The sequence below is a fragment of the Pithys albifrons genome, chromosome 9, assembly GCF_047495875.1.
Source record: "Pithys albifrons albifrons isolate INPA30051 chromosome 9, PitAlb_v1, whole genome shotgun sequence".
Lineage (NCBI taxonomy): Eukaryota > Metazoa > Chordata > Aves > Passeriformes > Thamnophilidae > Pithys > Pithys albifrons.
The window spans coordinates 37457289-37484286 of NC_092466.1; the positions used below are offsets into that span (position 1 = coordinate 37457289).

A 26998-nucleotide genomic window follows, 5' to 3' on the forward strand; every position below is an offset into this window, starting at 1 on the left:
AACAGGTGATGTCCAAACCCAGACAAGGGGTCAAATTAATAAGATTGGGTAATTAATAATCTGCAGGATTGTGATGCAGGAGAGGAACTGCATCCCAGTGGAAAAATCACAGCAGGAATGTTGTTTGGAACTAAACCAGACAAATGGAGAAGGAAAAGAGAATAACAACTATTTCTGTTTTGCCTAAAGACAGAAAATATATATTATATATGTTTATATAGACAGGTAATATAAATACAACATATATACACATACACAGGGGAAGGTGTCCCTGCCCATGGGATTGAGGTGGTCTTGAGGGTCCCTTCCAACCCAAACCATTCCAGGAGTCTCTGATGAAGACAAGTGAAGAAGGAGAGATCCAACCTCTCCTGCTTTTCCGTGTTCCCCAGGATCACAGCAGGGTGCTACTGGGCTGACACAGAACTGCTGCAACCACTCCAGAATCATCCCTTGTAAACCTCTGCAACTCCCAAAACACACTCAAGGCCTGACTTTTTTTTTATTTTTAAGAGTTACAACTCACCTATAAATCGAGACAAATTTGGGCTTTTTCAGACTTCCTGGGAAAATGGACATTGGTAGGACAAAACCCAGGTCTCAAGGGGAAAGAAGAAGAAACCTCCTTATGTTTCTTCCCTTTCCCCTTTGCCTGCCTCTGCTTACTATAAATCAGATATATGTGTTACATACATATCAATCATGTATCTGTGTTACATCCAGGCTGCAAATCCAGTGGCAGAGGAACTGCTACAACTCAAACCCACCATGAGGAACTGGAAACATTCATAAATATGTCCCACAATGCAGAACAAGCCCTTAAGGAAGGATTTATTTTCCATGAAGACCAGCGAGGTGTCTGACCCTTCCAGACCATTTCCAAGGGCCTGGAGGGACAGGACACAGGGAATGGCTTCCCACTGCCAGAGGGCAGGGACAGATGGGATATTGAGAAGGAATTCCTGGCTGTCAGGGTGGGCAGGCCCTGGCACAGGTTGGGCAGAGAAGCTGTGGCTGCCCCAGCCCTGGGAGTGTCCAAGGCCAGGTTGGACAGGGCTTGGAGCTGGTGGGAGGTGTCCTTGCTCATGGCAGGGGTGGCACTGGATGGGCTTTGAGATCTCTTCCAACCCAAACTCTTCTGAGACACCAAAACCTTGCCCAGGAGCCTTTCCTGCTGCTCCTCCAGGGCTCCCAGCTGGGGACACTCAGGGAGCAGAGGCTGTGCAAGTGAGAATCATTCCATTTACTCTGGAGATGTGAAGCTCTTTCCTAAACACACCCTAAGGCTGAGCTTTTAGGAGCTGGACCAAACTCTCCTGGAACTCTGGTGTCCACGACTCACTGACAAGTTCCTTGTTGTTCATTGTCTCCTGTTGACCTGCCTGTGTGGGCACAGCCTCTATAAGCACCAAGATGCTTTTCCAAGGGGTTTTTTCTTGCTGTGAACATCCCCAAATGTGCTGGATGTTATTTGGATGTTATTTGGATGGAAAGGAGCCAGAAAACTGTGTTTGAGTGAAACCTGGGCATCTTCATATCCCATTAAAGATCCCATTAAACAATAACAGACCCCACAGCAGCACTTGGGAACTGAACTGCCAATGCTTTGGCTTGGGAACTAAGCTGCCAGTGCTTTGCCTTGATGGGCATGCCTAAGCTCCTTGATTTTTTCCCACCTAGATCCATTCAAACCTCCCAGAATAGCAGCAGCTGTTGCTGGGCACAGCCTTTGCAAGCTGAGCTGCCCTAACCCCGCCAGCTGAACTGCTGCACCAACAAAGCAGTGACTCCTCCTGCCCCCAGCCAGAGGGACAGCAAGCTCCTCCTGCTAAAGGGATTTATCTTCTTCCAGGAGGAAAGAGAAACCCCCACAATAACAGTCTTTGCCTTGGAAATTGCTTTCTTTTTTTTTTTTTTTTTTTTAGGGAATGTCCTGCTCATATTGATGCCTCCAAGTGGTGCCCAGCAGGGGAGACCTTTCCTAAGGGTCTGGAGAGTCACTCAGGAGGGGGTTGAGGGAGCTGGGGGGGCTCAGTCTGGAGAAAAGGAGGCTCAGGGGGCACCTTCTGGCTCTGCAATCACTGCCAGGAGGGAAGCCAGGGGGGTCAGGCTCTGCTCCAGGGCACAGAGACAGGAGCAGAGGGTACGGCCTCAGGCTGGGCCAGGGCAGGGGCAGGGGGCACAGCAGCAGGAATTTCTGCCTGGAAAGGGTGGTCAGGCCTTGGCAGGGGCTGCCCAGGGAGGGTTGGAGTGCCCAGCCCTGGAGGTGCCCAAGGCAGGACTGGCCGTGGCACTCTCAGTGCTCTGGGCTGGGGGACAAGGTGGGCATCGGGCACAGGGTGGGCTCCTGGGGCTGGGAGGGCTTTGCCAAGGTGGGCATCGGGCACAGGGTGGGCTCCAGGGGCTGAGAGGGCTTTGCCAAGGTGGGCATCGGGCACAGGGTGGGCTCTGTGGGCTGGGAGGGCTTTGCCAAGGTGGGCATTGGGCACAGGGTGGGCTCTGTGGGCTGGGAGGGCTTTGCCAAGGTGGGCATTGGGCACAGGGTGGGCTCTGTGATCTGTGACTCCAACCTCAGTGACTCTGTGATCAGGGTTTTGGAGGAGATTTCCACATCTCAAGGCCAGATTCAGCCCCTCTTCTGATCGAAGGCTTAGAGAGAAATTATAATTTGCATATGCAAATGATGCCGAGGCTCTTTGATGCTTCTCTCTCCCTCCCTCGTGCCCAACATCCCATTAATTCTGGGTTCCCTTTGTGTGGGGCAGGGAGGGACACTGTGCTGGGTTAGGTTGGAAAATAAGTCAAGACTTAAACCCCACCTATGATATTGCTTAGAAAGGAAGTGGCTGCCCCATCCCTGGGAGTGTCCCAGGCCAGGTTGGACAGGGCTTGGAGCAACCTGGGCTGGTGGGAGGTGTCCCTGCCCATGCCAGGGGTGGCACTGGATGGGCTTTAAGGTCCCTTCCAACCCAAACCATTCTCCAGTTCTGTAAGATGGAAAAAAATATCCTGGAGTAAAAATCAAATCTTTAAGATGTGCTCTAGGCTGAGGTTTTGAAGGAGGAATCCAGAATGAACTCCAAGTGGGCATCAGGGTGGAAACTGTCCATGACAGTGACCTTATTTCCTTTGGGAAAGTCTGGATTTCCCTGGGTGGGAAAGCACTAAATATCATCTCCCAGTCTGAGTGTCCTGGGACTGCACAGGAAAACAGACTGCAGAATTACACTCTAGGAATACACTCTAAAAAAAGCACAGTCCTTGGAAAATTGCAGCTACTCAAGGATTTTTAATCAAATATTCTTCTGTGCCAAACCCCTTTAATTCTACATTTTGATCCCTGTACTGAAAATTTATTCTCAGGACCTCACAAGACACACAACAAGGTTCTTTATAAGCAAAGGGCATTGGGGAAGTGCATTGAAATTGGTGTTTTCCTCTCAAGCCCAGAAGTAAATATTATTTTTCAAAGATGTCTAGAGGCAAAAGGCTGGAAAGCAGTGAGGAATGTCAAGGACTTCATGCATAAAATCATTATCATAACAAGGAAATTGTAGAAAAAGGGTTGTATGGCTATAAAATAGGTGAGACCAAATGGACCAACTCACTGCTGTGGTGTCTTGGAAGTATCAAATGGGCTTAAACTCCATAGAAGCCCAAAATGGTCCTGCTCTGCTTCCCAGTTTGGCTTTGGTTGAAATACAACACCATTTTTTATGTTTTATTCCTCTGGCTCCACAGCTCATCTCCTGATCCTGCCAGTATTTGATGGGCTATGAACACATCTCATCTTTCCAAACCCTTCCCATTAACAGACAGTCCTTGAGAAGATGTTTCCATCCACAAAGGATGTGTTAATTTCAAAAGGAATTCAAAATCCATGGCAAATTAAAAAAAAAAAACAACCAAACAAACAACTCGCTCTGCAGTGGTCCAGCCCTGTGTGAGTGCAGAATTAAAATTATCCTGCATATCCTGAGGAAAGGAAGAGGCTGCAAATGCTGGGAAGGGATGAGGAAAAAAGGGACAAATGATCCTCATCAGCATTTTGCTGAGCTCAGAAGGAGCAGTTTCCTTATTGAATGTGGGATGTGCTCAGGTGCCTGATCTCAGTTCCCTCTCTTAAATCTCCATCTTCCCCTTGATGGCACCCAAAAGGCCCGTTCCTTCAAAAGGGTGGAAGGCAAAGAATTCCCAGAATTCCCAGAATCACGGAGGTTTGAGTCACAGAGCCCACCCTGTGCCTGATGCCCACCTTGGCAAAGCCCTCCCAGCCCCAGGAGCCCATCCTGTGCCCGATGCCCACCTTGGCAAAGCCCTCCCAGCCCACAGAGCCCACCCTGTGCCCAATGCCCACCTTGGCAAAGCCCTCCCAGCCCACAGAGCCCACCCTGTGCCCGATGCCCACCTTGGCAAAGCCCTCCCAGCCCACAGAGCCCACCCTGTGCCCAATGCCCACCTTGGCAAAGCCCTCCCAGCCCACAGAGCCCACCCTGTGCCCAATGCCCACCTTGGCAAAGCCCTCCCAGCCCACAGAGCCCACCCTGTGCCCAATGCCCACCTTGGCAAAGCCCTCCCAGCCCCAGGAGCCCACCCTGTGCCCAATGCCCACCTTGGCAAAGCCCTCCCAGCCCATGGAGCCCACCCTGTGCCCAATGCCCACCTTGGCAAAGCCCTCCCAGCCCATGGAGCCCACCCTGTGCCTGATGCCCACTTTGCCCCCCAGCCCAGAGCACTCAGTGCCATGGCCAGTCCTGCCTTGGGCACCTCCAGGGCTGGGCACTCCAAACCTCCCTGGGCAGCCCTGCCAAGGCCTGACCACTCTTTTTCCAGCAAGAAATTCCTCCTGATGCCCAAACTGACCCTCCCTTGGCACAGCCTGAAGTCATTCCCGACAATTTAAACTAAAATTTAGGAGATTCCCAAGAGAAAAATGCTCCTTCCAATAAAAAGCTTTGGAAGAGCTGGGACAGATGCCTTGCTACACAGTTGGAAACTTCCAGCAATAAATATCTGGATTCTGCATCTGCCAGGCCGTAGGGAGGACAATTGCAGTGGGGTTTTTCCCAGCTATCTAATTAATTCACTAATTGCTTTGTTTGCAAACCAGGCTAGAGGCTGTAATGGATTTGATAACACTTCCAAACCTTAAAACCAAAATAAAACTGGAAAGTGCCACAGTGTCCCTTAGAAAAGGGGCTTGTGTGGCCTCCATGAAATGTGGCTGAAACTTTGGGTGTGTTTTCATGTGTGTCTTTATCCATCTCCACATTCCAAAGGGGGTTTGCTTTGAGTGGCCACCATCAAGCCCCAAAGCACTTCAAGTGTATAAAAAACATTCATTAATGGCTTGGATTCTAAAAGAAGAAGAATCTTATTAACTTTCCACCTATTAAAATCAAGCCAGGAAGGCTGGGAGCATTTTGGAGAAAAGCAAGGGAATTTGGAGCATTTTGAACAAATTGAAGGGATGACTTGAAATGAAGGGAACTGGAAGTGCTGCCCCTCGTGGTCCAGCTGAGCAGAGGAAGGTCCGGGTCAAACTCCACATGCCCGGTTTGGGCATCACTCCAAAGAGGTGGGAGAGTGAGCACCAAGAACCATCACAGGCCTGGAAATCAGGAATTAGAATCACAGAGTCTCCTGAGCTGGGAGGCACCCAGCAGGATCACCTAAATCCAGCTCCTGCCACTGCACAGACATCCCAACAATCCCACCCTGACACTCAGAGCATGGTCCAAACCCTCCTAGAGCTCTGGCAGCATTGGGGCTGTGCCCCCTGCCCTGGGCAGCCTGGTCAGTGCCCACCACCCTCTGGGGGAAGAGCCTTTTCCTGAGATCCAACCTGACCCTGCCCTGGCACAGCTCCAGCCATTCCCTGGGTGCTGTCCCTGCCCTGGCACAGCTCCAGCCCTTCTCTGGGTGCTGTCCCTGCCCTGGCACAGCTCCAGCCCTTCCCTGGGTGCTGTCCCTGCCCTGGCACAGCTCCAGCCATTCCCTGGGTGCTCTCCCTACCCTGGCACAACCCCAGCCCTTCCCTGGGTGCTGTCCCTGCCCTGGCACAGCTCCAGCCCTTCCCTGGGTGCTGTCCCTGCCCTGGCACAGCTCCAGCCCTTCCCTGGGTGCTGTCCCTGCCCTGGCACAGCTCCAGCCCTTCCCTGGGTGCTGTCCCTGCCCTGGCACAGCTCCAGCCATTCCCTGGGTGCTGTCACTGGTCAGCACACAAAGCACAAGAGAAGCACATTTATTCTTTTAAAGAAAAGAGTTCTTCAGGTTCAGGTTATAACAATGTTCTTCAAACCCATAAACCCAAGCTCCACCAGCTGGATGTGTCTGGATTTCAGGAGAGGCCACATGAGGGAGATGGCAAATAACAGGAAAAAAACCTCCTGGGAACCTCCTTCCCTAAAGACCTCAAGAAGAAATTAGGGAAAAGTGGTCCGACATGGTCGTGAATGTTTGACTGTGCTGGAGGGTGAGACCCTCAGGTCCCAAGAAGCCCCAGGATGTCCCAAGCCATAGGTCATCCAGAGGAGTGCAGAAGGCACATATGGACCTGATTTCTGCCTGTGCTCAGCCCTCACCTCCACAACCTGATTTCACCTCATTAAGGACTCTAATCCTCCATGGTCAAATACTCCCACAGATTTATTTCAGGGCTGTCAAAAATAATCTTGATTTAAACCCAAAAGAACCGACCTGGGGAGGATGATTAGAAGCACAGAACTTAAATGAAAAGGAAATTAAGGAACAAAGACAAGAGCAATGAAGTCCAGCAGAGATGATTTATGAGGGCTGGGGACACCTGGCCTGCATCCCTGTCCTCTGCAAAGTGGGACATGAACAGGAGGTGACATTCCCTATTCCAATAGACTATTGAGGCACCTGATCCCAGCAAAGGAGAAGCTCAACTGACATCAAGCAGAGAAGCTGAGCTGCAAAAAACCAGTGGACTCATCCCAAAAAGTCCACTCCTGTAATTTTCAGGGCAGACTGTGGTCTCTCCATCCCCTCTAGAGAAGCCTGGCAAAAAGTTGGTTCCAGAATCCAGCCAGGGATGAAGAAGAGCATCCAGAAGGACAAGGCATGTTGTACAACCCATCAAGGAGCCATCCAAAAACTGAGCAGTACAACCCCAATGTCTCCTGAGATACAAAGGCCAAAACTGCCTAGAAAAGCAAGACAAAAGGTATTTCCAGGTGGAATATTTCGACTGGGAAACCATTTAAATTTTAGGCTGTGTCACCTGAAAGCCACATCCTTGGGTAGGGATGCAGGGAAGGGGTGACCCAGCCCTCACCAGAGGATATTCAAACCACACCTGGACATCAAACCACAGCCCAAGGGGAGCATCATTCCCCCTGGGAATAACCCAAGACCCAAATTCAGCCCTAGAACTTCCAGTTTCTCACCAGAGCCCACCAGGTGAGTGGAACAGCAACGTCCTTGGCGATCCTGCCCACAGCTGTAAAAAATCCTCTTCCTTGCATGTACTTCACTTGTTTGAATGATCTTCCTCTTGGAAAGCACAAAAATGTCCATGTTTTCCAGAAACATTCCTGCACTAACAAGCTGCTGTAACTCACTCAGGCAATAAATTCCTCTGCTACCTTTTACATTTGTTCGATTTTGAGCCTGAAATAACAACCCCTTATTTTTCATGGAGGAGATGGAAGGAAGAGGGAGCAATTCTAGGCTCTGTTTTGACAAAAAGAGTGTTTTCTTGGTTTTATGTAACAACATTTCCCTCTGTGGTGAAGGAAAACAAGAAAATCTGCAGTGTTGAGCTACACATTTAAATATCTGTTATCCCTCTGTGTGCAACTCAGTATTAGCTAAAAATGAGCAGCACCAGCATTTTCCTGCTCAGGAGAGAGGCACCCACCCTTGGGGAAAATCCCTACGAGGTCACGAGGGTGTTCTTCCCATCAGCAGGTTCAGAGGTGGCATCAGGGCTTCTTGGGGGCTTCTGACACAACCCCAGAATTAAATATTTCCACTTGGCTCTGACCTGAGACATCGAAGTGATGGAGCACGTCCAGTCCTGCTCCTCCTCTCCACTGGACAAGAGTCAGGCATGGCCAAGATGGAATTTCTCTCATCACCTTAAAGCTTCCACAGGAATTCTGGAAGCAGCCAGAGGTAGAGGACTGGCCTATGGCCACCAGTAACAGTCCAGTGTGTGGTTTGAGGGTCCCATCATGAAGGCAAACCTTGCACCTTCCCAGGGACATGTGGGCTTTTAAACCACCTTGACAGTCTTGGGAATGAAAACAAACTCCCCAATCTCCTTCACAAGGCTCAAACCAAGCCCCAAGCACTGGATCCCTCACTGCAGGTCACCTTTTGGGTGGAGAAGCCAGCAGTGATGTTAATTGAGGAGACACATCTCCATGCTGATGTCAACAGAGGGTGAAGGGGCTTCAAAAGGGATGTGGAGCACAACCCAGATTAAAGTCCCACTCTAAAGCACCCTCAGCAGATGATTACAGAAAGGGAGAAAGGACATCCTTCCCAACTATGGGTGAGCCCCTGGGGCTTTTCCAAAACAAGAGCTGCCAACAGCAAACAAATAAATAATAAATTAACCCCCCCACGGGTCCCCTGTGAGGGACCAACGCTCTCACAGACACACTGTCCTCCTCAGCACCTCCTATACATCCCACCAGGAACAGTCAGAAATAAAGCCCAGGGAAACTGTGCTCTGAACACAGAATTTACTCTTCACACCATAAATAATCCCCCAAACACTTCACTTTGCCCCTTTTCCAATGCCCAGCACCACGTTTGGCTCCCACCACGTTACAGAGAGAGGTTTTCCTCCACAAGTTGTGGTGGCAACAGTGACTCTGCTTCTTTTCCACCCCCAGATGTGGGGCTTCCTAACACACTGTGCCACTGTCTGGTGTCAGAAGCTCCTCTGGGATGTAAAATAACTCCCTAAGCTTTTGTCTTGATGTGGTTTTAAAAATGGGTCATGTGGTGGTCACTGCTGGGTCTCCTCCCGCTCATGCTCTGATTTAATAAACAGCTCTAAATCCCAGCACAGCAAAAAGCAAGCTCAGGGTTTGTCCTTTCTCTGCAATTCTGCAAGAAATAAGCTGCTTTCTGGGATGTTTTGTTGTGGTTCAGGCACTGAATGTGCAGCTTTCAGGATAACCAAGCAGAACTATCTCTAGACCTGAGCTGGAAGCTGCTCAAGAGGGACATTGCTCAGCTTTGGGTGAGGCTTTGGGCTGCTCTTTCGATCCCAGCCCTCCACAGCAACACAGGCTGCTTTTAGAAGGCCATAAACCAAAGCCATAAACCACTTAGAGAGAGGATCACCCAATATTCTGAGCTGGAAGGGACCCACAAGGCTCACTAAGTCCAACCCACACCCTTGGTGTTCCCAGCACCAGGTTTAACCAACTCCTCTCTCGCCCCACTGTGGGAATTCCCACATTTACTGCCCAGGACACAGAACTCCCCTTTCCTCACTGTAACAGGGTGGGTTCCACTGTTGCTGGAAAAGTGAGGCTGAAAACCACTGAGAGTTCAGAAAACACAGTATCTTTTTCAACAGGAGTGACCAAAGAGCAGGAACCCAAAGAGAAGGGAGGGAGAGAAGGAGGGGGACTAAAGCACTAAGCCCAAACGTGTCAGCACCCACTGACCAAAGACTGACTCACATAAGGTTGTCCTACCAACTCAGGCTCTCCCCCAAAGGCAGGGGCTACATCTTCTAAACACTGGCAGACAGCAGGTGTCCCTGCTGTCTTTTTTTTGGGGAAAAACACCAACCCCAAGAGCACAAGCCCTCTCTCCTTTTTTTTTTTGAGCCTGCTGGTGACATCTACCTATGGAGGTGTGGCCACCACACCCCTGGAAGAGGTCCCAGGCTCTGCTCTCTCTCTTCCTCCCTGCTATCTCCCCCTCAGCTCTCCTCCAAAGGCTGTCAACCAACAGCAGAGACACAAGTAACTTTGGTTTATGCAAACTCTGTCTTCAAGGACAAAGCCTTCACTCTCTCAGCTTTTCTTCCCTAGAACTGGGCAGGAAAAGGGTAAACCATTCAGTGGTGGCACTGGCAGAAACACAGACAAAAATGTCAACATTCAACTTCCGATATACTCACCCATCCGAAAATGAATAATCCCACCAGACCATCCCTCCCAGTTCTCTGGGTGCAATTAAGAGACACTGAGGCTCAGAGCAAAGGAGGAAGAAGAAGAAGAAGAAGCAGGTGACCTACCAGCTCCACTCTGCCAAAGCCGCCGACGCCGAGCGTGTCGATGATGTTGAAGTCGGCCAGTTTCAGGTTGGCGAAGAAAGCAGCCTCGGCTTCATATCTGGATTTTTTGAGGTGAAAAAAGGGAAATCTCTTAGTGCTGCCAACCTGGGCCCTGTGTGCCACCGTGCCCACCTGGCACCGGCCCCGTGCCCGCCGCTCCATGGCCTCACGCTTCACTTTCGCTCATGGTTTGGCTGGTGCCATCGCTCCGACGGGCACGGGTTTTCCAGGGAGCAAAGCAACCACCCCTAGGCATGTCTACAAAGCCTGGCACTGCCCGCCCAGCTGGGCATTCTCTAGTGATCTTCTCCCGGGTGGTTTGGGTTGGTTTTTTTTTTTTTGGTTTGGTGTCTTTTGAGGATTTTTTTGGAAGGTAGAAGCCTCTCACAGGAGTTTCTCTTATCCACAGCCTGGCAGGAGTTTCTAGAAATGCCTACTGGAAGTGGCAAGATCATTAAGGTCCCTGGAGAGAAATCCCAGCCAGGTCTGAGGAAATCAGATCCGGGCTGCAAACGTCTGGAGTGAATGACTTCAGCCACACAGCAACATTCCTAGAGGAATCTCTTCACTTCTTGCCCTCCTATAAACATCCCTGGAGTGGCTGTCCCAGCCCAGGCTCCAAAGTGCAGCTCTCTGAGTGCAGCCCGTGCCCAACTGAGGGCACCCAGCCCTTGACTGGGGGAGCATGCAGATCAGACACATGCAAGCCTGCCAGAATGAGCTGCCCATGACCAGCCCCATGAACAGGAGCCCTCCAAAATAGCTCCTTGGGAAGGGCTGGGCTATTTTTAGAGAGGCTCAGAGGGGAAATGGATGCACAGGATCCACCCACTCCATCAGATGTGACATTCAGCTGCCAGTGCATGTCCGACCTTTCGCTTGGATGGGAGAAGGGAGTTGACTGGATTATGGAGGAGGGAGGCATGGAGGGTGCAAAGGAGCAGTTTGGGTGGTTTGCAGGGCTTCATTTTAGCCATAATATCTTGCAATTAACAGACCATAACCACCTATCCCACCTGGAGGCTTCACTCGTGCAGGGGAATGGGAAGATAAAGCATCCCAGTGGGAGCCACTGTGGATACACAAATCCACCTGTCCTGCTTTTCCATGTCCCCTGCCCAGCACAGCCTGTCTCTCTTTCATTAACAGCCTGGAATTGATTTCCCCACTGATTCCCTTCAAACCACCTCCCTCAGTCTATTTAAAACTTCAACAGCACTGGGGGGCAAAGAGCAAACACCCATCATTTTTTTCAAGCAAAAAGAATTAAAAAATACAAATACAGGTGTCAAGAAATGTGGAAGGTCCCACCACAGAGCCCCAGACCTGGTGCAATGAAGCTCCGTTTTCTCTCGGGGTGGGTGGTGCTGCCAACAAATGCCTTCAGCTCTGCTTTATTATTCCTTCTGTCACCAGATCCCCTGGGTGACCTTGCTCCTGCTGCATCCCCCTTTGGAAACCAATCAGCTCCGAGCCTGCTCTGAACTTGGGCTAACCTTGGGATTGATCCCGGTGTGCTCCTCGTGAGGTGCCTGCTAAAGCTGCCCCTGAAATCCTCTGCTGAGCGTGTCTGGATGTCCCCTCTAAATCACAGCAGATTCATTTCAGGGGTGGCAGAGCAATGAGACGGCTTTAATTGTCATGATAAATGTACAGACTAATTAAACACCCTTAATGAGTTATAATTGCCATGAGGAATGGAAAATTTCCTTGGAAAGCACCTTAAAAACCATCTCGTTCCAACCTTCCTGCCATGGGCAGGGACACCTTTCACTGGACCAGGGTGTGGAAGCTGGAAGTTCTGGATTTCCATGGAACATGTGAAAAAAAGGTGTTCATGTGTTATTTTTCCTTAGAAAATGTACTTGCAGGCTTCTTGGGATTGCTTTTGGAAACCTCTTGGCCAGTTCTCTTAGGTGCAGGTTGCACACACAAGTGGGTGAGGCAGATTGAATGCAGCTTTTCCAGAGGTGCAACGAGCATCGAAAACCCAAAGGAAATGCCAAAAATAACTAGTGAACCAAAACATGTGGAAAATCAAACAAACAAGCTCTTCATGTGCCCACTGACAACAGGCTGAACTCTCTTTCACTCCCACCTACAAAGTCCACTTTAACATCAAGTTCCTATAAACTAACAGTCCTTCAAAGCTTATGGATGAGCATCTTTAATAAAAAGATCAGCAAATATTCCCAAGCCATGTCCTAAATCAGAAATCAGGGGTATTATCCTCATCTGGAAGTGCAGAATAGGAATTCCTCTCCTGTCCTCCAGGTTTCTCCAGCTGAGTGTGCTGCTCCCCAAAGCTCCCAAGCTTCTGCAGAATTGCAGGAAAAACATCTGTGATGTCTTATTTTAGCACCTCCAAAAGGAAAGAGACTCTTTCAAGGCACTGGGAGGGCAGTGCCAAGAAATACAGAAGTAGTTGGAATATTAATATTGGTGTGACTGTAGGAAAACATTCAGTTCTGCACCAGGATAAAGACTCTGCTACACTCAGATAACTGGGAGAGTCACAGGGTGGGTCAGGCGGGAAGGGGTGGCATGTGGTGCCACCTCCTGCCCCAGCAGGGCCATCCCAGAGCACATGGCACAGCTTTGTGCCCACACAGCTCTGGGATATCCCCAGGGAGGAGACTCCCCCCCTCTCTGGGCTCTGCTCAGGGCTGGGGCACTGCCCAGCCAAGAAGGTCTAACAGAGGTGGCCCGACTGGTGGAGACACTTTGCCCACACCTGTGCAGAAGGAGGTGGAAGCAACTCATCACTCTCTGGGAAAAGCACCCATGTGCCAGGTCAGGGTGTTCTCCTGGGCACCACTTTGCAGGTGCCACAGCCTAGTCCTGGCTGGCACTGCCACCAGAAGGGCACTTTTATTCTAAATACACAGCCATGTGCCAGTGCTTGGAGACTTTCCAGAAGAGAAAACGCTTTCCTGACCTCTGGAAGAGTTGGTGATTTAAGTTCCTATACTAAGAGATGTTGGGAAGACTCCTCAGGGCAAGCTCAGGGTGGGATCAGTGTTCCCTGGGTGAGATCCCTGGGATTGTCTGTCTCCAGCTGAATTAGGGGTAATTAGGAGAGGACCTGGATATTTTGGTAATTGTGCCAAAATGCCTGGACAATCACAGCTGGAAATACCCAAATGAAATGATACCAGGAAAAAAGGGGGAAAACACTGAACTTATTAAAAATGAAGGCTGAGATTTCCACAGGAGGTTGTGGGAGGCCAGGACTCATCTCCCAAACCTCTCCTGATGTGCTTTTTGCTTACTGATCCCAGGATTTACCACCTGTCCTACATCAAAGCAAGGCTGGCAGAGCTCCCAGCCCAGCTGGAGAGGTGGGACACCAAAACCCAGCAGAGAAAGAGAGATTCAGATCCAAGAGAAACAGGAGCATCCTGAAGAACCTCCCAAGCTCTTCTCCAAGGTCTTCTGCCTATGTGGATGACAGAGGAACCTTCTGAGAGCTCTGCAGTGATCTCACCAAGGGGTATCCATGTGTTCCTGTGGAAGAGCTGGGGTTTGGCAACACCCACTTCCTTCTCTCCCTCCAAGGGAGATCTACACATTCCCAAGGAGCTGCCTTACTCCAGCCTCCTCCTGGCCATGGACAGGCATCACCTGCAGGACAGCAGAGCAATCAGGGGGCTCAGGAGTGAATCCCATCACCCACATGGCCCTCTCCTTTGGGAGGGCAGCCCAAGAGTTTGGGCAATGCCAGCTGTGCACAAGGGGAGAGGAAATCCTGGGGCTTCTTGCACTGCTGGAGGTGCCCAATCCCTGAAATGAGGCATCACCTCTGAAGACAAGGATTCATCTCACAGTCATTTCAAGCCTTTCCTCCCAGGACTACAAATTAAAAAAAAACAAACACAAAAAACAAACAAACCAAACAAAAAAACAATTAACCATCTTACCTAAGCAGCTAACAAGGATAAATGAGAAGATGTGAGGAGCAAAGGACTGCAATTATCCAACTGCTCAGCTTGACTAAACTAGCTCATGATTCCATCACATGAGCCAACTGTGTTGGGAAACATTAGACATCTGTTAGCAAACTGTCACCCTCGGAGAAAACTTGGCTCCTCGCCACCTGCACGCTGCCAACTAGACAGAAATTGCCACCAAATGGGAACCAACCAACCCCCAGCTCCCTGATGGGAGCAAATAGAACCACTTTGGGTGGATACAGCCAGAGTTCAGAGCCCTGCCCAGAGACAGACACCTGCTTGTTTCCCAGCTATTCCAGTTTGTTGCCTGGCCTGGCCAGGGCATCACCCAGGGCTGAGGCTGTGCCCTCCTGCAGGGGGAAATGCTGGATCCCTGCAAACACCGGGAGAACTGGAGCTGCAGCACTTGGGTGGTGATGATCACACCCAGCCTGTGAGAAGACACAGGAGAAAAGAGCCTGAGAGCCACAAAGAGGGTGAGGGGAGAAATGTAACACAAAACAAAACTATTTCTGTGTCATCTAAAGAAGAGAGTACATCTCTTTGTGGTTCTTAAGACACAGCAAGATTTTAAGGGGTCACAGAAGCACAGAATGCCAGGATGGGTTGGGCTGGGAGGGACCATCAAGACCATCCAGTGCCACCCCCTGGCATGGGCAGGGACACCTCCCACCAGCCCAGGGTGCTCCAAGCCCTGTCCAACCTGGCCTGGGACACTCCCAGGGATGGGGCAGCCACAACTAAATTCTTTTTAAATGCTCCTTCAGCTGGTGTGGCACTTAAAAAAAATCACTCTGTGTAAATGAAAGCAAAAATTCCCCCAAATCTTCAATTTTGTGACTGTTCTTTGCCTACATCTGAATCTTTTAGTCATGATGCAATGACCCACCTGGGTCTAGTCTGCCCATGGCACCCATGGCCTGCCTGGCACCCTGCAGCCATGGCAGGCTTCCTAGGTTGGGTTCATGTCACTGAGTTAAGAGAGAGGCAATTCCAGACGGGAATGAGAAGTGGGAAGGGAACATGGATCGAATTTGGGTAACGAGGAGGCCTCGCTGTGGCAAAGCGATGGAAGGCAGAGCAGATGCAGCAAATGCAGGCAGGGCTTCCATGCCTTCCCTTCCCTGCCAGCTCCAATGAGTCCAAAAAGCCCAGGAGCACGTGGTTCCCAGGGATTTTGGGCAAATCTTTGGATGGTCAGTGGGTGAGAGCCAAACAAGAAGCCCCTCGTGCTGCCCCAGCGGGGTCCTTACCTTCAGCTCTGCCCTGGGGGAGGCTCAGCAGCTGGAGCCACACTCAGGCAACACCTGGGGCAGGGACAGCCACAGTGCATTTTACACAACCAGCAACATCCAGAGCCTTGGGATGCCTGAAAGCAAATCCTGGAGAGGCATTGAGAGCAAACCCATGTTCCTTTCTGGCACGGTACCACTCGTCCTCTCGGAGGTCCCACCCCACCTGCACACCCTGCTCACCTCCACACAGCAATGCTTTGGGTTGGGACAGTCTGAGGGGGAGAAACCCCTCGGCAAACAGAGCCAAATAACCAAGGGGACATCCCCAGCTGTTGGGATTCACACATGTTCAGGCTGGCAAACCAAAGACAAGTTTGCAGGTGCTGCTAAGAGAAGAATGGAATTTGTCTGGAGACCTTGAGCTGGTGCAGAAGCAAGAAATGAAGCCTGAGAAACTCCACAGAGTAACATTAATAGAACTCTTTTATAAAGTTAAAATAAGTTGCATTAAGACTGTTTAGATCTAGCAATGTTTAGGAAATGTGTATTACTTAATAATTAGCTATAGCTGTGTGATGTCAGACAGTCACATGGTGTGTATAAGTTTTAAGATTGTGTGTAACTGTGTGAAAAAGTAGCCCTGAATACAGTCCCTCCTGAAACTTGAATATTCTTGTGCAAGAACAGTTTAAATATTGTTAATGTAAACACAGTTGCATCTTTTTCCTTCTTCTGCTCCCCTTCCCTTCTCTCCACAACTACCCAATAACTGTAACTCCTGACGACGAGGACTGAGAAATAAAATACCAAAAAGAAACCCCATAAACTGAGATGCAGTCAAGTGCTTTATTTAACAACAGGGGTTGAAGCCCCTGAGAGCCCCTGAAAGGCTCAACTGAGAACTGTCTGTGGAGATCAGGGGTCGTGACACCCAACCCCCTGCTGGCTTGGTGGGAACCCAAACCCCTGTTAACACACTCACTCTCCTCCAAGAGTCTGATCCTTCAAGGTGAGGGGCTCTCCCAGGTCTCCGTGGGGTTGTGTGAGCTGGAAGGGGGATGCTCACCCCAAAATCACCCTCAGGCAGAGCAGGCAGTGAGAGCAGGGGGAGCGATTTCCCAAACAGCACACAAAGCCTCTGCTCTGTGTTTCTTCCTCGGGGACCTGCTGTCCATCCCTCTCCTGATGCACGAATGCCCCTGTGGCATTCCCAACATCCCTCTCCATGACTCCTGGCATTTCAAACCCAAACTGCCAAGGAGAAGCCCAGCTCTTTGCCTGTTTTACTGTCAGGCACGTGATGCCACAGAGAAGCTGAAGTCACTTCAAGGTCTGCCACATTATTGCCATTTATTAGCTTGTCCACAAACACAGGATCACAAAGTTGTTATTCCAGGACATCTCCATTGGCAGGAAAAGCAGGAAAACACCGATGGGAGACAGGGAGCTGTTGGAAGGAAGCACCAGCACAAGGTGACTGTGCCACCTCCACGGGCCTCAGGGGTCCTGCTGCCCACCGGTGGCCACCAGGGAGCCATTCCCTGAATCCCAGTGCCCTTTCACAGAGCCTGATGCCGTGTTGATGTGCCCACAGATAATCTGCCGTGCCATTCCTGGCAGGGACGGGTGCTGTGGTGTCACCCACCCATCTCCACTGGCTGGAGAGGATTTACTGGTGGATGAAGGTTTGCTGCCCTGTCCCAAGGAACACCAACAAGGACAACTTCAAGCTCATCTTCCACTCTGGCTTTTTGCCTAATTTCAAACAACACTGAATGGGTGAAAGCTGTGTGTGGTCTGTCTCCAGGGGGCTGGGGAGAGATGGATACAGGGCATGAGTGCCAACAACCCAGCTTTTGCTTCAGGTCTCCTCCTTCCAGCCCATCCTTCTGAGGTCAGCAATGCAGTGGCTTTAACTCCTGATTTAGCTGCTACCACTTCCTTCCACATCTTGAAAACCCAAACCAAGAGCCCTCTGGTTTGGATTTATTGAAGGGACATGCAAGTGGTGACCATGAGGGTGAAGCTCCAGCTGCACCACCCATGGCACTGAAAAGAAAGGCTGTCTTTCTTTTCACCTCCATGCTGGCAGGGCTGGGAGTTTCTCCTGGACCCCCCCAGCTCTCCAGCACACCAGGTACTTGCCTTTCATGCCTTTCACATCAGGAGAAAATTGCTTTTTACCTCCTGGTTTAGATTTTCTTACAGAAAGTGACCCTTTGAGTGGCAGCTAAACCAGCCATTAAAGCCATGGCATCTCTAACTTCCTCTGGGAGGGGAGGGAGATCTGAAAGCACAAACACAGAGTTACAAAGCTCACAGGGTATCTTTTATTTCCCCTCTCACCCTGTTCTAAAAGCACATCACTTTGCAATTAGAGCCTGGCAATGTGAACATGGTATTGTGGTGTTAGACTAAGCTGAGCTCAGAAACTAAGCCGTGCCCAGAGACCAAGCTGTGCCCAGAGAGAGACTAAGCTGTGCCCAGAGACTAAGCTGTGCTCAAAGACTAAGCTGTGCCCAGAGACCAAGCTGTGCAGAGAGAGACTAAGCCGTGCCCAGAGACTAAGCTGTGCTCACAGACTAAGCTGTGCCCAGAGACTAAACTGTGCTCACAGACTAAGCTGTGCCCAGAGACTAAGCTGTGCCCAGAGAGAGACTAAGCTGTGCCCAGAGACTAAGCTGTGCTCAAAGACTAAGCTGTGCCCAGAGACCAAGCTGTGCACAGAGAGAGACTAAGCCGTGCCCAGAGACTAAGCTGTGCTCACAGACTAAGCTGTGCTCAAAGACTAAGCTGTGCCCAGAGACTAAGCTGTGCTCAAAGACTAAGCTGTGCCCAGAGACTAAACTGTGCTCACAGACTAAGCCGTGCCCAAAGACTAAGCTGTGCCCACAGACTAAGCTGTGCCCAGAGACTAAACTGTGCTCACAGACTAAGCCGTGCCCAGAGACTAAGCTGTGCCCACAGACTAAGCTGTGCCCAGAGAGAGACTAAGCTGTGCCCAGAGACTAAACTGTGCTCACAGACTAAGCCGTGCCCAGAGATTAAGCTGTGCCCACAGACTAAGCCGTGCCCAGAGATTAAGCTGTGCCCACAGACTAAGCTGTGCCCAGAGACTAAACTGTGCTCACAGACTAAGCCGTGTCCAGAGACTAAGCTGTGCCCACAGACTAAGCTGTGCCCAGAGAGAGACTAAGCTGTGCCCAGAGACTAAGCTGTGCCCAGAGAGAGACTAAGCTGTGCTCACAGACTAAGCCGTGCCCAGAGACTAAGCTGTGCCCACAGACTAAGCTGTGCCCAGAGAGAGATTAAGCTGTGCCCACAGACTAAGCTGTGCCCAGAGACTAAGCTGTGCTCACAGACTAAGCCGTGCCCAGAGACTAAGCTGTGCCCACAGACTAAGCTGTGCCCAGAGAGAGACTAAGCTGTGCCCAGAGACCAAGCTGTGCTCACAGACCAAGCTGAGCTCACAGACTAAGCTGTGCCCATCCCAAGCTGGTTCAGTAGCCAAGCAAATAGATTTGTATTAATTATGGGGCTTTGAAGATTTGCTGCTGCCCAGAGACCAGTTTCCACCAGAAATGAAACTCAGATACAGCCAGACCAGCTCAGAAAGTGCTTCTCCCCATCCAGGCTTTTCCAGAATCCTGGAATGAGTGCTGCTGAAGTCCTAAATGTGCCAGCAGAGTGGTGACCCCTTATCAAACAACTCATGCCCACTGGGTTCAGTGCCCCCCACCCAGCAGTGGGACCTTGTCTGAGCACAGGATGTGGGAAGAACACCTTCAAATCCAAACTTCACCAGGGGTTTGTGTCCTGCACCCTGTTCCTCCACACCCACACAATGTTTGGTGCCACAACCAAGCCCAAAGTCTGGTGAAGTACCCGAGAAACTGGGACAGAAAATGCCACTTGATGGTAACTCTGTCCAGACACAGAGTGATTTCAGGAGAGCTCAAGGTTTCTCAGGAGGGTTTTTAGGGAACATGCCCCTGGTTTTCACTGGCAGTCAGTGGGAGATCCCTATGGAAATGCTTATTTTTGTTTTCCAGATGCACATGTTTCTTCTTCACCTTTTAACAAAACACCCTGATACTCCCAACAGGAATCCCTCGGGATCCAACCTTGGGAAGTCCTGGAATTTGCACTTTTGTAACAGTCCTAATGCTGAATGTCCCAAAGCAGTTCAAGCAAGACACCCTACAGAAGAGACTGCCCTCCAAATGCAAGCTGTCAATCAGTTTTAATTAAAGGGGAGGAGGGAGGATGTGCAGGATTCCTTCCTCTGGTGGTGCTTCCTGTTCTGTACAGTATTAAAAGATATTGCTTAAGGATGGGGCTTGTTTCTTCTCTTTGACCTCCATTTTTTGTTTCTTTTTGAAACTCTGGATGTTTTTAGATGGAGACCAAAGTTGCTGTCCCATCCCACCTGATCCCACCATCTCGTGGCTCAGAGCTGAGGGATCCAACCCCCAAGAGCTGCTGGGGCTTCAAATTTGACTTAAACTTGGGTGGGAAACTCCTTGGTGACTGCAGCAATAAAACAGGAGGCATTTTTCCCAACTCCAAGACCACCAGCAGTGGCACAACCTGCAATTCCAGGCTAAAATCCCAAGGAAAAGCAAATGATGGCACCTCAAACACTGCTCTGACCTCGACACCTCAATTCCATTCCAATGGAAAGAACATCCAACAGACAATGAAGATCAAACAAAACCTTATTTATCAAAACCCTTGTCCCCCAATAAATTCAAGCCACACCTTTCTGTCTGTGGGATCTCCACAAAGCTGGGTGGAAGAATCTCTGGTTTACTGTCCCACCCTACACATGCCCCAGTATCAGCACGTGGGGTTTGTTTGAGTTTTACTGTGATTTTTTCAGGGTATTCAGCTGAAATATTACAGATATTACACAGTTCATTAAAGGGCTGCCTGGGATTTCTCACCTAGAGCATCTTAATTCCTGGATAATTCTTCCTGGGAGTCACTGCCAAGATAAAGTTGGGGTTGAAAGCCCCAGACTGGGATTCAGCTCCAGTTTGGGTGTGCTGGGCAATACTGAGGCAGCACTCACAGCCCAACTCTACTACTACAAGGTTAGTGAAAAATAAACCTCCCATGGGGATGTTAAATACCCTGGAAGAATTTAGAAGGGAAAAAAACAGTATTATGGCGTAAAGGAAGGAGACAATTCACCAAATTCCCTCTTTTCTCTCCCGAATTCACCAGTCTGGATCTGTAAACAATGAAATCCATCTGGAAGAGGCATCAAGGGGTTTGCCTTTCAGTTTTCTGTTTGACTTAAGAGGCAGTATCTACAGATGTCTGGTGGAAAACACCAAGGACAACCCACCCAGCCCTCTGGGAATGCTCAGGGAAAGAAAACATTTCACCTGACAATCCCAAGGGAGCACAATAAATCCCAGCTCCAACCTGGATCCAAAGGCTCTCCAGAATAAAACCAGCACATTTATTTTAAGGACAGTTGCTGGGGAAGAGCCCTGGAATGACCTCAGGAAGGGAGATGAGACCTCAAGGAAAGCTGAGCCTGAAACTGCTCAAATCACAGTTTAGTTCTGCTCGTTGCCCTTCTGCTCTACAAAATCTCACCACCTAATTGCAAACTGCTAATTGGATCCCCCAGACCCCACAGTGGCTCATCTGAAACACTAAACAGCCCTTTTCCAGCCTCCAGCCTTAATGCAGGCCCATGTTGGCTGCAGAGTGAGGGCTCACCATGGCAACAAGGACTTTGCAGCTTTTTCCTCTTGAATTTTTTAAAGAATATGGGGAGAAGATCAATATATTGCTAATGGTGGACATGCTCATTCCACCAGCTCACCGTGCTTGCTGCTCAGGGCACGTTTGTTCCAGCCCCATGGGCTCCACACAAACTGTGTTGGAGTTTTGCCCTCGTTTCTTTTTTCCAAATGGCCCAAATCTTCTGGGAAAACATCCCTTCCCAGATGGTTTCCAGCTTGACAGCTGCTAAGAAGCAAAGGTCTACCTCCAGTGGACTCCTGTCCCTTCTCCAGGAAGATTCAGAGAATCCCAGAATGGCTTGGGTTGGAAGGGACCTCAAAGCCCATCCTGTTCCACTCCCTGCCATGGGCAGGGACACCTCCCACCAGCCCAGGCTGCTCCAAGCCCTGTCCAACCTGGCCTTGGGCACTCCCAGGGATGGGGCAGCCACAACCACAACAATTCCAGACCTATTTCAAAGCACCACCACTGGGAGAACCTCCCTGTGAGAGAAACCATGGTGTGCTCAGACCAGATGTGGCTGGAGGGCTGAAGGGAAGTTTAAAATAAGAAAAAAGCATAATTTCTGCACTTCCAAAGTCAAACAAGGGAATTTAAAGGGTAGCTAAAAATGTTGATGAGGAGAATTCAAGCTTAGCAGTGGCATCTGGATTGGCATCTGGACACAGCAACCTTCCCAACCCTCAGTGTCGATCCAGGAGAGGTCCAAAGGGAGCTGGTGTGGCTGAGCAGCAGGATGAACCACTGCATTCAAAGCTCCTTCAAACATGAATTAGTTTCAAACAAATCAATAAAGAGGAAAGAAAAAAAATCATCAAATCCCATCCAGTTGAAAGGGAAAACACCATGAGACGTGCAAGTAAGAACTTCAAAAGGCTTAAACCCAAGTCATAAAGCCTCCTCAATCCCAGCAGCAGCAGGAGCCTGGCTGTGGGCTGCAGGGTCTCCAGAGGCTCCAGAAAGAGCCCACGGAGAAGAACAAAACCATGTCAGCAAAGGTCAGTGAACTTTTCACCCCTCAGTTCAATGGGGAAGGTCTTGGGGAGATTTCCCTTCCCAGGGGAAGCACCAGGGGAACCACCACTGCAGGGTCAAGTCAACCAAAGGGACATCAGCAGATGGTCCCCACCCAGCACTCCTGTGTGAACTCAGCCAGCTCTGCCTGCCAAGGGGTGGAAGTGGCTTTTTGATGGGATCCAGAGCCCTGTGCTCCACCAAGCCCATCTGTCCCAACGGAGTCCCCTGACACATGGATAACTCTGACTCCTTTGGGGAAGAGCCAGTGCGCTTCCCAAGCCTACTGGAGTTCTTTGAAGAAGCCAACAGGCACATGGGCAGGAGGAATCTGCTTGATATGATTGGCTTGGGTTTCCTGAAGGAATTTGATGAGAGGTCTGAAAGGCTGTTAGAGAAGTGAAGCTGCCATGACATAAGAAGAAAGGTCTGTGCATTGATTAAATCAAGTTAAAACCAGGAAACAGCAGAGAGCAATAAATGGCTCCCTCTCCTAATGGATGGAGGCCAACAGTGCTCAGCTCCTTCCTGCTCAACATCCTGAGAGATGAACTGGGGAAAGGGGGAGAATGAATAAAATATCAACACGGATCAAGGATATTAAATCACCAAAATCAGCAAAGACCCAAAGGGAAAAATGGCACAGGGACTTAAAGACACCAAGGGACAAGATGAAACCTTCACCTGAAATCCTGCAGGAATGCAGTGAGGGAAAAAATCCTCTGATCTGTCCACTCTTACCACCTGCATCTCAAAAGCTCCATGGAAAAGGCACTGGAGAGGGATGGTAAGGAGCACAGTCAGTGTTGGATTCTGCTGCAGGAACGTGTGCTATGGCCTTGCCCTGGGAAAAACACAGCTCTGGGGGGAGATGGCAAAGGGTGTGCCATGGAAAGCAGAGTCAGGGAAGACAAACCCAGGCAGGGTTCCTAAATCCATCAACAGCTGGATGTCCCCAAGTCCCAGATGGCTGGAGACTGAGGGATCACAATGAACAATCCCCTCTTTGGTGTTGTGCCCCCTCCCAGCTCCCTGGAGGGCCAGGCCACTCCTCTGCTGGCACTTTCAAGGGATGTGAACACAACTGGAACAAACTGAGGAACTCAAGGCCCCTCCTGGCAATGTCCAACAGCACAAACCCCCCTGAGGGTTGTGTTTCATGTGCCTGCTCTGGAGGCCCCTTTGTGTCTGCCAGGGCCAGAGGAGCTGCTCACTCCTCTGCCTTGTCCTGACTGATACAAGGAAGTTTTTATCAGACACTTCTGTAACACATGGCAAGAACTGCCAGGGAAAAAGCAGAGCTGTGGCTCCTTCACCCAAATTCACCACAGGAGAAAACTACCAAGTGCTCTGTCAACACTGGAATATTATCATGTGCTAATTGGATGGAGATCAGGGAGACAAGGAAGCAAACAAACCACCCCAAGCCCCGAGTTTTCCTGCTGCAGAGAATTCCTTGGCTGGGAAGTGATGCAGGCTGGCTTAGTTTGGGAAGACAGCAAAGCTGGAAGGCTCCCAGCTCTGCACATCCCAGTGGTTCCACAACTCCTTCCTCTTCTTCTGATGGAGGACAACATTTCTCACAGGCCTCCCATGCACTCAGCTCGTTCTGCAGAAGGGATCTGGGCTCTCTGGGACTGGCACTGCCCAAAGGCCCCTCCAGCCAGGCTGAAACCTCACTGGCTACACATCATCTCCTTGGATCAGTGCCCCAGGGTTGGAAAATTGAATGGCATGAAAGCCACCATGAAGGGCAACTGAGTCAAACAAAGTCACTCCAAATGAAAGTTCATCAATGTTGAGTGACACTGCTTTTCATTCCTTATCCTGGGGATAATCCTCCACAGGTACTTCCCATGGAATTCCAAAAGCAAAACCATGGTATTTTCCCACTCAGGTTAAATCCTGCCTTCCCACACCTCCTTGCTACACAAATCCTTTGTTTGTAGCCCATAAAAATCCTTCTTCTCTTGGATGAATTGCTTCCCAGCCTGGAATGTCCAGTGCTGGTTGGTCACTTGTCAGACTGAAGAGACACATCCTGTCCACTTGCCAAAGTAACATCTCTTATCTAGAAGTTGGAAAATCCTCAGCAAGTTAAACCAAAATGCAAAGCTCTCATTGCATTAGGAGTGTACATGACTTTGGCCTAAAACAATCCTACATTAGCTCTTTATTAACCATTTCCTATTGAAGTGTTAGTTTATTCAAACCTTAAACATGAAAACCTTAAAGGAAAAATTACCCATAGTAATAAATCCAGGCTTACCTGGAAATGTCCAGGATTTAGCAGCTTTTCCAACCTACAGTATTTACCAGCTCCCTCTCAGATCCCAGAGAGGACCAAGAGCTCTGCTCCCCAACTCCAGTGGGACACAGCTGTTCCTGGAGGTTTCTTGACTTCCTTTCAGGCTTCCAACCAACACAGACACTTTGCCATCCTTCCACTGGAGGGCAGGAATGTCCCACTTTTCCAGAGCAGCTCATGGCCACACACCCAACTTTGGAGAGGCCTTGATTTGGGAGATGTTCTTGTGCACCCACAGACTCTCCTTTGCTTTCCATCCTGCTTTTATGAACATCTCCACCTTGCCCAAAATGCCATCCTTATTTCCACAAAACGACAGCAATATTCATTTGCTCCCTCAGCAACACCTCCCCTCCCAGTGCCCTTTTGCCCAGCACCACTCCAAGGTGCCCTGTTTTCCTGACCCACCTTTCCTGCAGGTAGGACAAAGATGCTGCTTCCCCAGGAGGCAACAAAAGTGTTCTATAAACTATTCTGGGTGGACTGTGGAGCTGCTGGAGGGCAGGAGGGCTCTGCAGAGGGATCTGGATCTGCACAGGCTGGATCCATGGGCTGAGGGTCAACCAGACCCAGTGCTGGGTCCTGCCCTCGGGTCACACCAACCCCTGCAGCTCCAGGCTGGGGTAGAAAGTTGGGAAAGGTCCTGGGGGTGCTGTGACAGTGGCTGGACATGAGCCCAGGTGTGCCCAGGTGGGCAAGGAGGCCAAGGGCACCTGGGCTGTGCCAGCCATGGGGTGTCACAGCCCCAGGGCAGTGCCTGTCCCTGCACTGGCACTGCTGGGACCCCTCAAGAGCTGGGCCAGTTCTGGGCACTCCTGACAGGAGAGACCCTGAGGGGCTGGAGAGGAGGGAACAGAGCTGGGGCAGGGGCAGGGGGCACAGCAGCAGGAATTTCTGCCTGGAAAGGGTGGTCAGGCCTTGGCAGGGGCTGCCCAGGGAGGTTTGGAGTGCCCAGCCCTGGAGGTGCCCAAGGCAGGACTGGTCGTGGCACTCTCAGTGCTCTGGGCTGGGGGACAAGGTGGGCATCGGGCACAGGGTGGGCTCCTGGGGCTGGGAGGGCTTTGCCAAGGTGGGCATCGGGCACAGGGTGGGCTCCTGGGGCTGGGAGGGCTTTGCCAAGGTGGGCATCGGGCACAGGATGGGCTCCTGGGGCTGGGAGGGCTTTGCCAAGGTGGGCATTGGGCACAGGATGGGCTCCTGGGGCTGGGAGGGCTTTGCCAAGGTGGGCATCGGGCACAGGGTGGGCTCTGTGCCCTCGGGGATCTTTTCCAACCTCAAGGATTCTGGGATTCTGTGAAAGGTCTGCAGAGCTCACTTGGGCACCGGTGGCTTTGACTGTCTCTATCAGTGAAAATTATCATCAAGAATAGGAAAAAAGTGACTTCCCCTCTCCCATATCAGGACACACTGAGGTTCCTGAAGGGGTCACACATGAGGTTCATCTGTTTGACAGAGCTGATGTGGCTTCCAAGAGATATCTCAGCATGTTCCTCAAAGGCAATTAAAGACATGAAGCTGCCAGGAGACCAACGGAAAGGTCTTCTCATAGAGAAATAGGTGCTTTGGAGAGGGGAGGGCCACCACCTGTGACTCTGCAGGGCCCAGTGCTGCTTCATGGATTTAAAATCCAGACAGCTGAAGGTTCCTGTGAGGTTTCCTGTGGACATTTAGCACCTTCAGAGCAGCAGAAAAAACAGGATGAGCCACAAAGAGCTGCAGGAGGAGATTCAGTGCTTTGCCAATGATGTGGCAGATGAAACAAAACACAGAAAAAAACCAATAACCCAAACTGGGAGATGGTCCCAGATTAGCTCATTAAAGGGCAACTAATCCTGCAAGAGAAGCTTTTTGCTGCTGTTCCAGTTCCATCTCCAGCTGAGCACTGAGGGTGGGAGGGGCAGGATGGGGTCAGCTCCACTCTGCCTTGGTGCTCTGACTTCTGGTTAACCCACCTAGATCTACTCATGGCTGTAAAGTGAAGATGCAGGGGGGGACTGACTCCGGAAAAGGTCACTCATGGGATGGCTGGGATGAGGCCAAAGGGCCACTTTGCTCAGTGTCCCCTCAGGAGAACAGCTGTGAGGAAGCACAGGGAGAAGCAGAGCAAGCATGGAGTGGTAGTTCCTTGGTTACTCTTCCAGCCTTTGTGGCTTCACAGGAGCTACTGGAAAGGTGGCACAAGGAGAAGCAAAGTGTGGCACAACAAAACCACCCCCATGAACCTCAGGAGAAGCTTCTTTACAAGGGTTTTGGGACCACAAACCATTGCTCAGCATCCTCCCTGGCCTACTCAAGGGAAGGACTGGGCCACTGTTTCTCCTATTACAATAAATCCACATTTTTCCCTCAAAACTCTTACTTAAGAGTGTAGAGAAACTTATCTTTGTGGCACAGGGAAGAACAGAGTTGCTTTGGCCAACAGAAACATCAGCCCTCCCAAAGGGATGATCTC

At 50.4% G+C, this 26998-nt stretch overlaps 1 protein-coding gene across 4 annotated transcripts in view; it reads right to left on the reverse strand.

The window, feature by feature from the left end:
- PRKG1 (protein kinase cGMP-dependent 1) overlaps positions 1-26998 on the reverse strand; it is a 341078-nt gene that overhangs the window by 19238 nt on the left and 294842 nt on the right. For all 4 annotated transcript variants that reach the window (XM_071563624.1, XM_071563623.1, XM_071563622.1 and 1 more), the window contains one exon: positions 10235-10331. In XM_071563624.1, coding sequence (XP_071419725.1) covers positions 10235-10331 — 97 coding nt within the window. The remainder of the gene's footprint in view (positions 1-10234; positions 10332-26998) is intronic.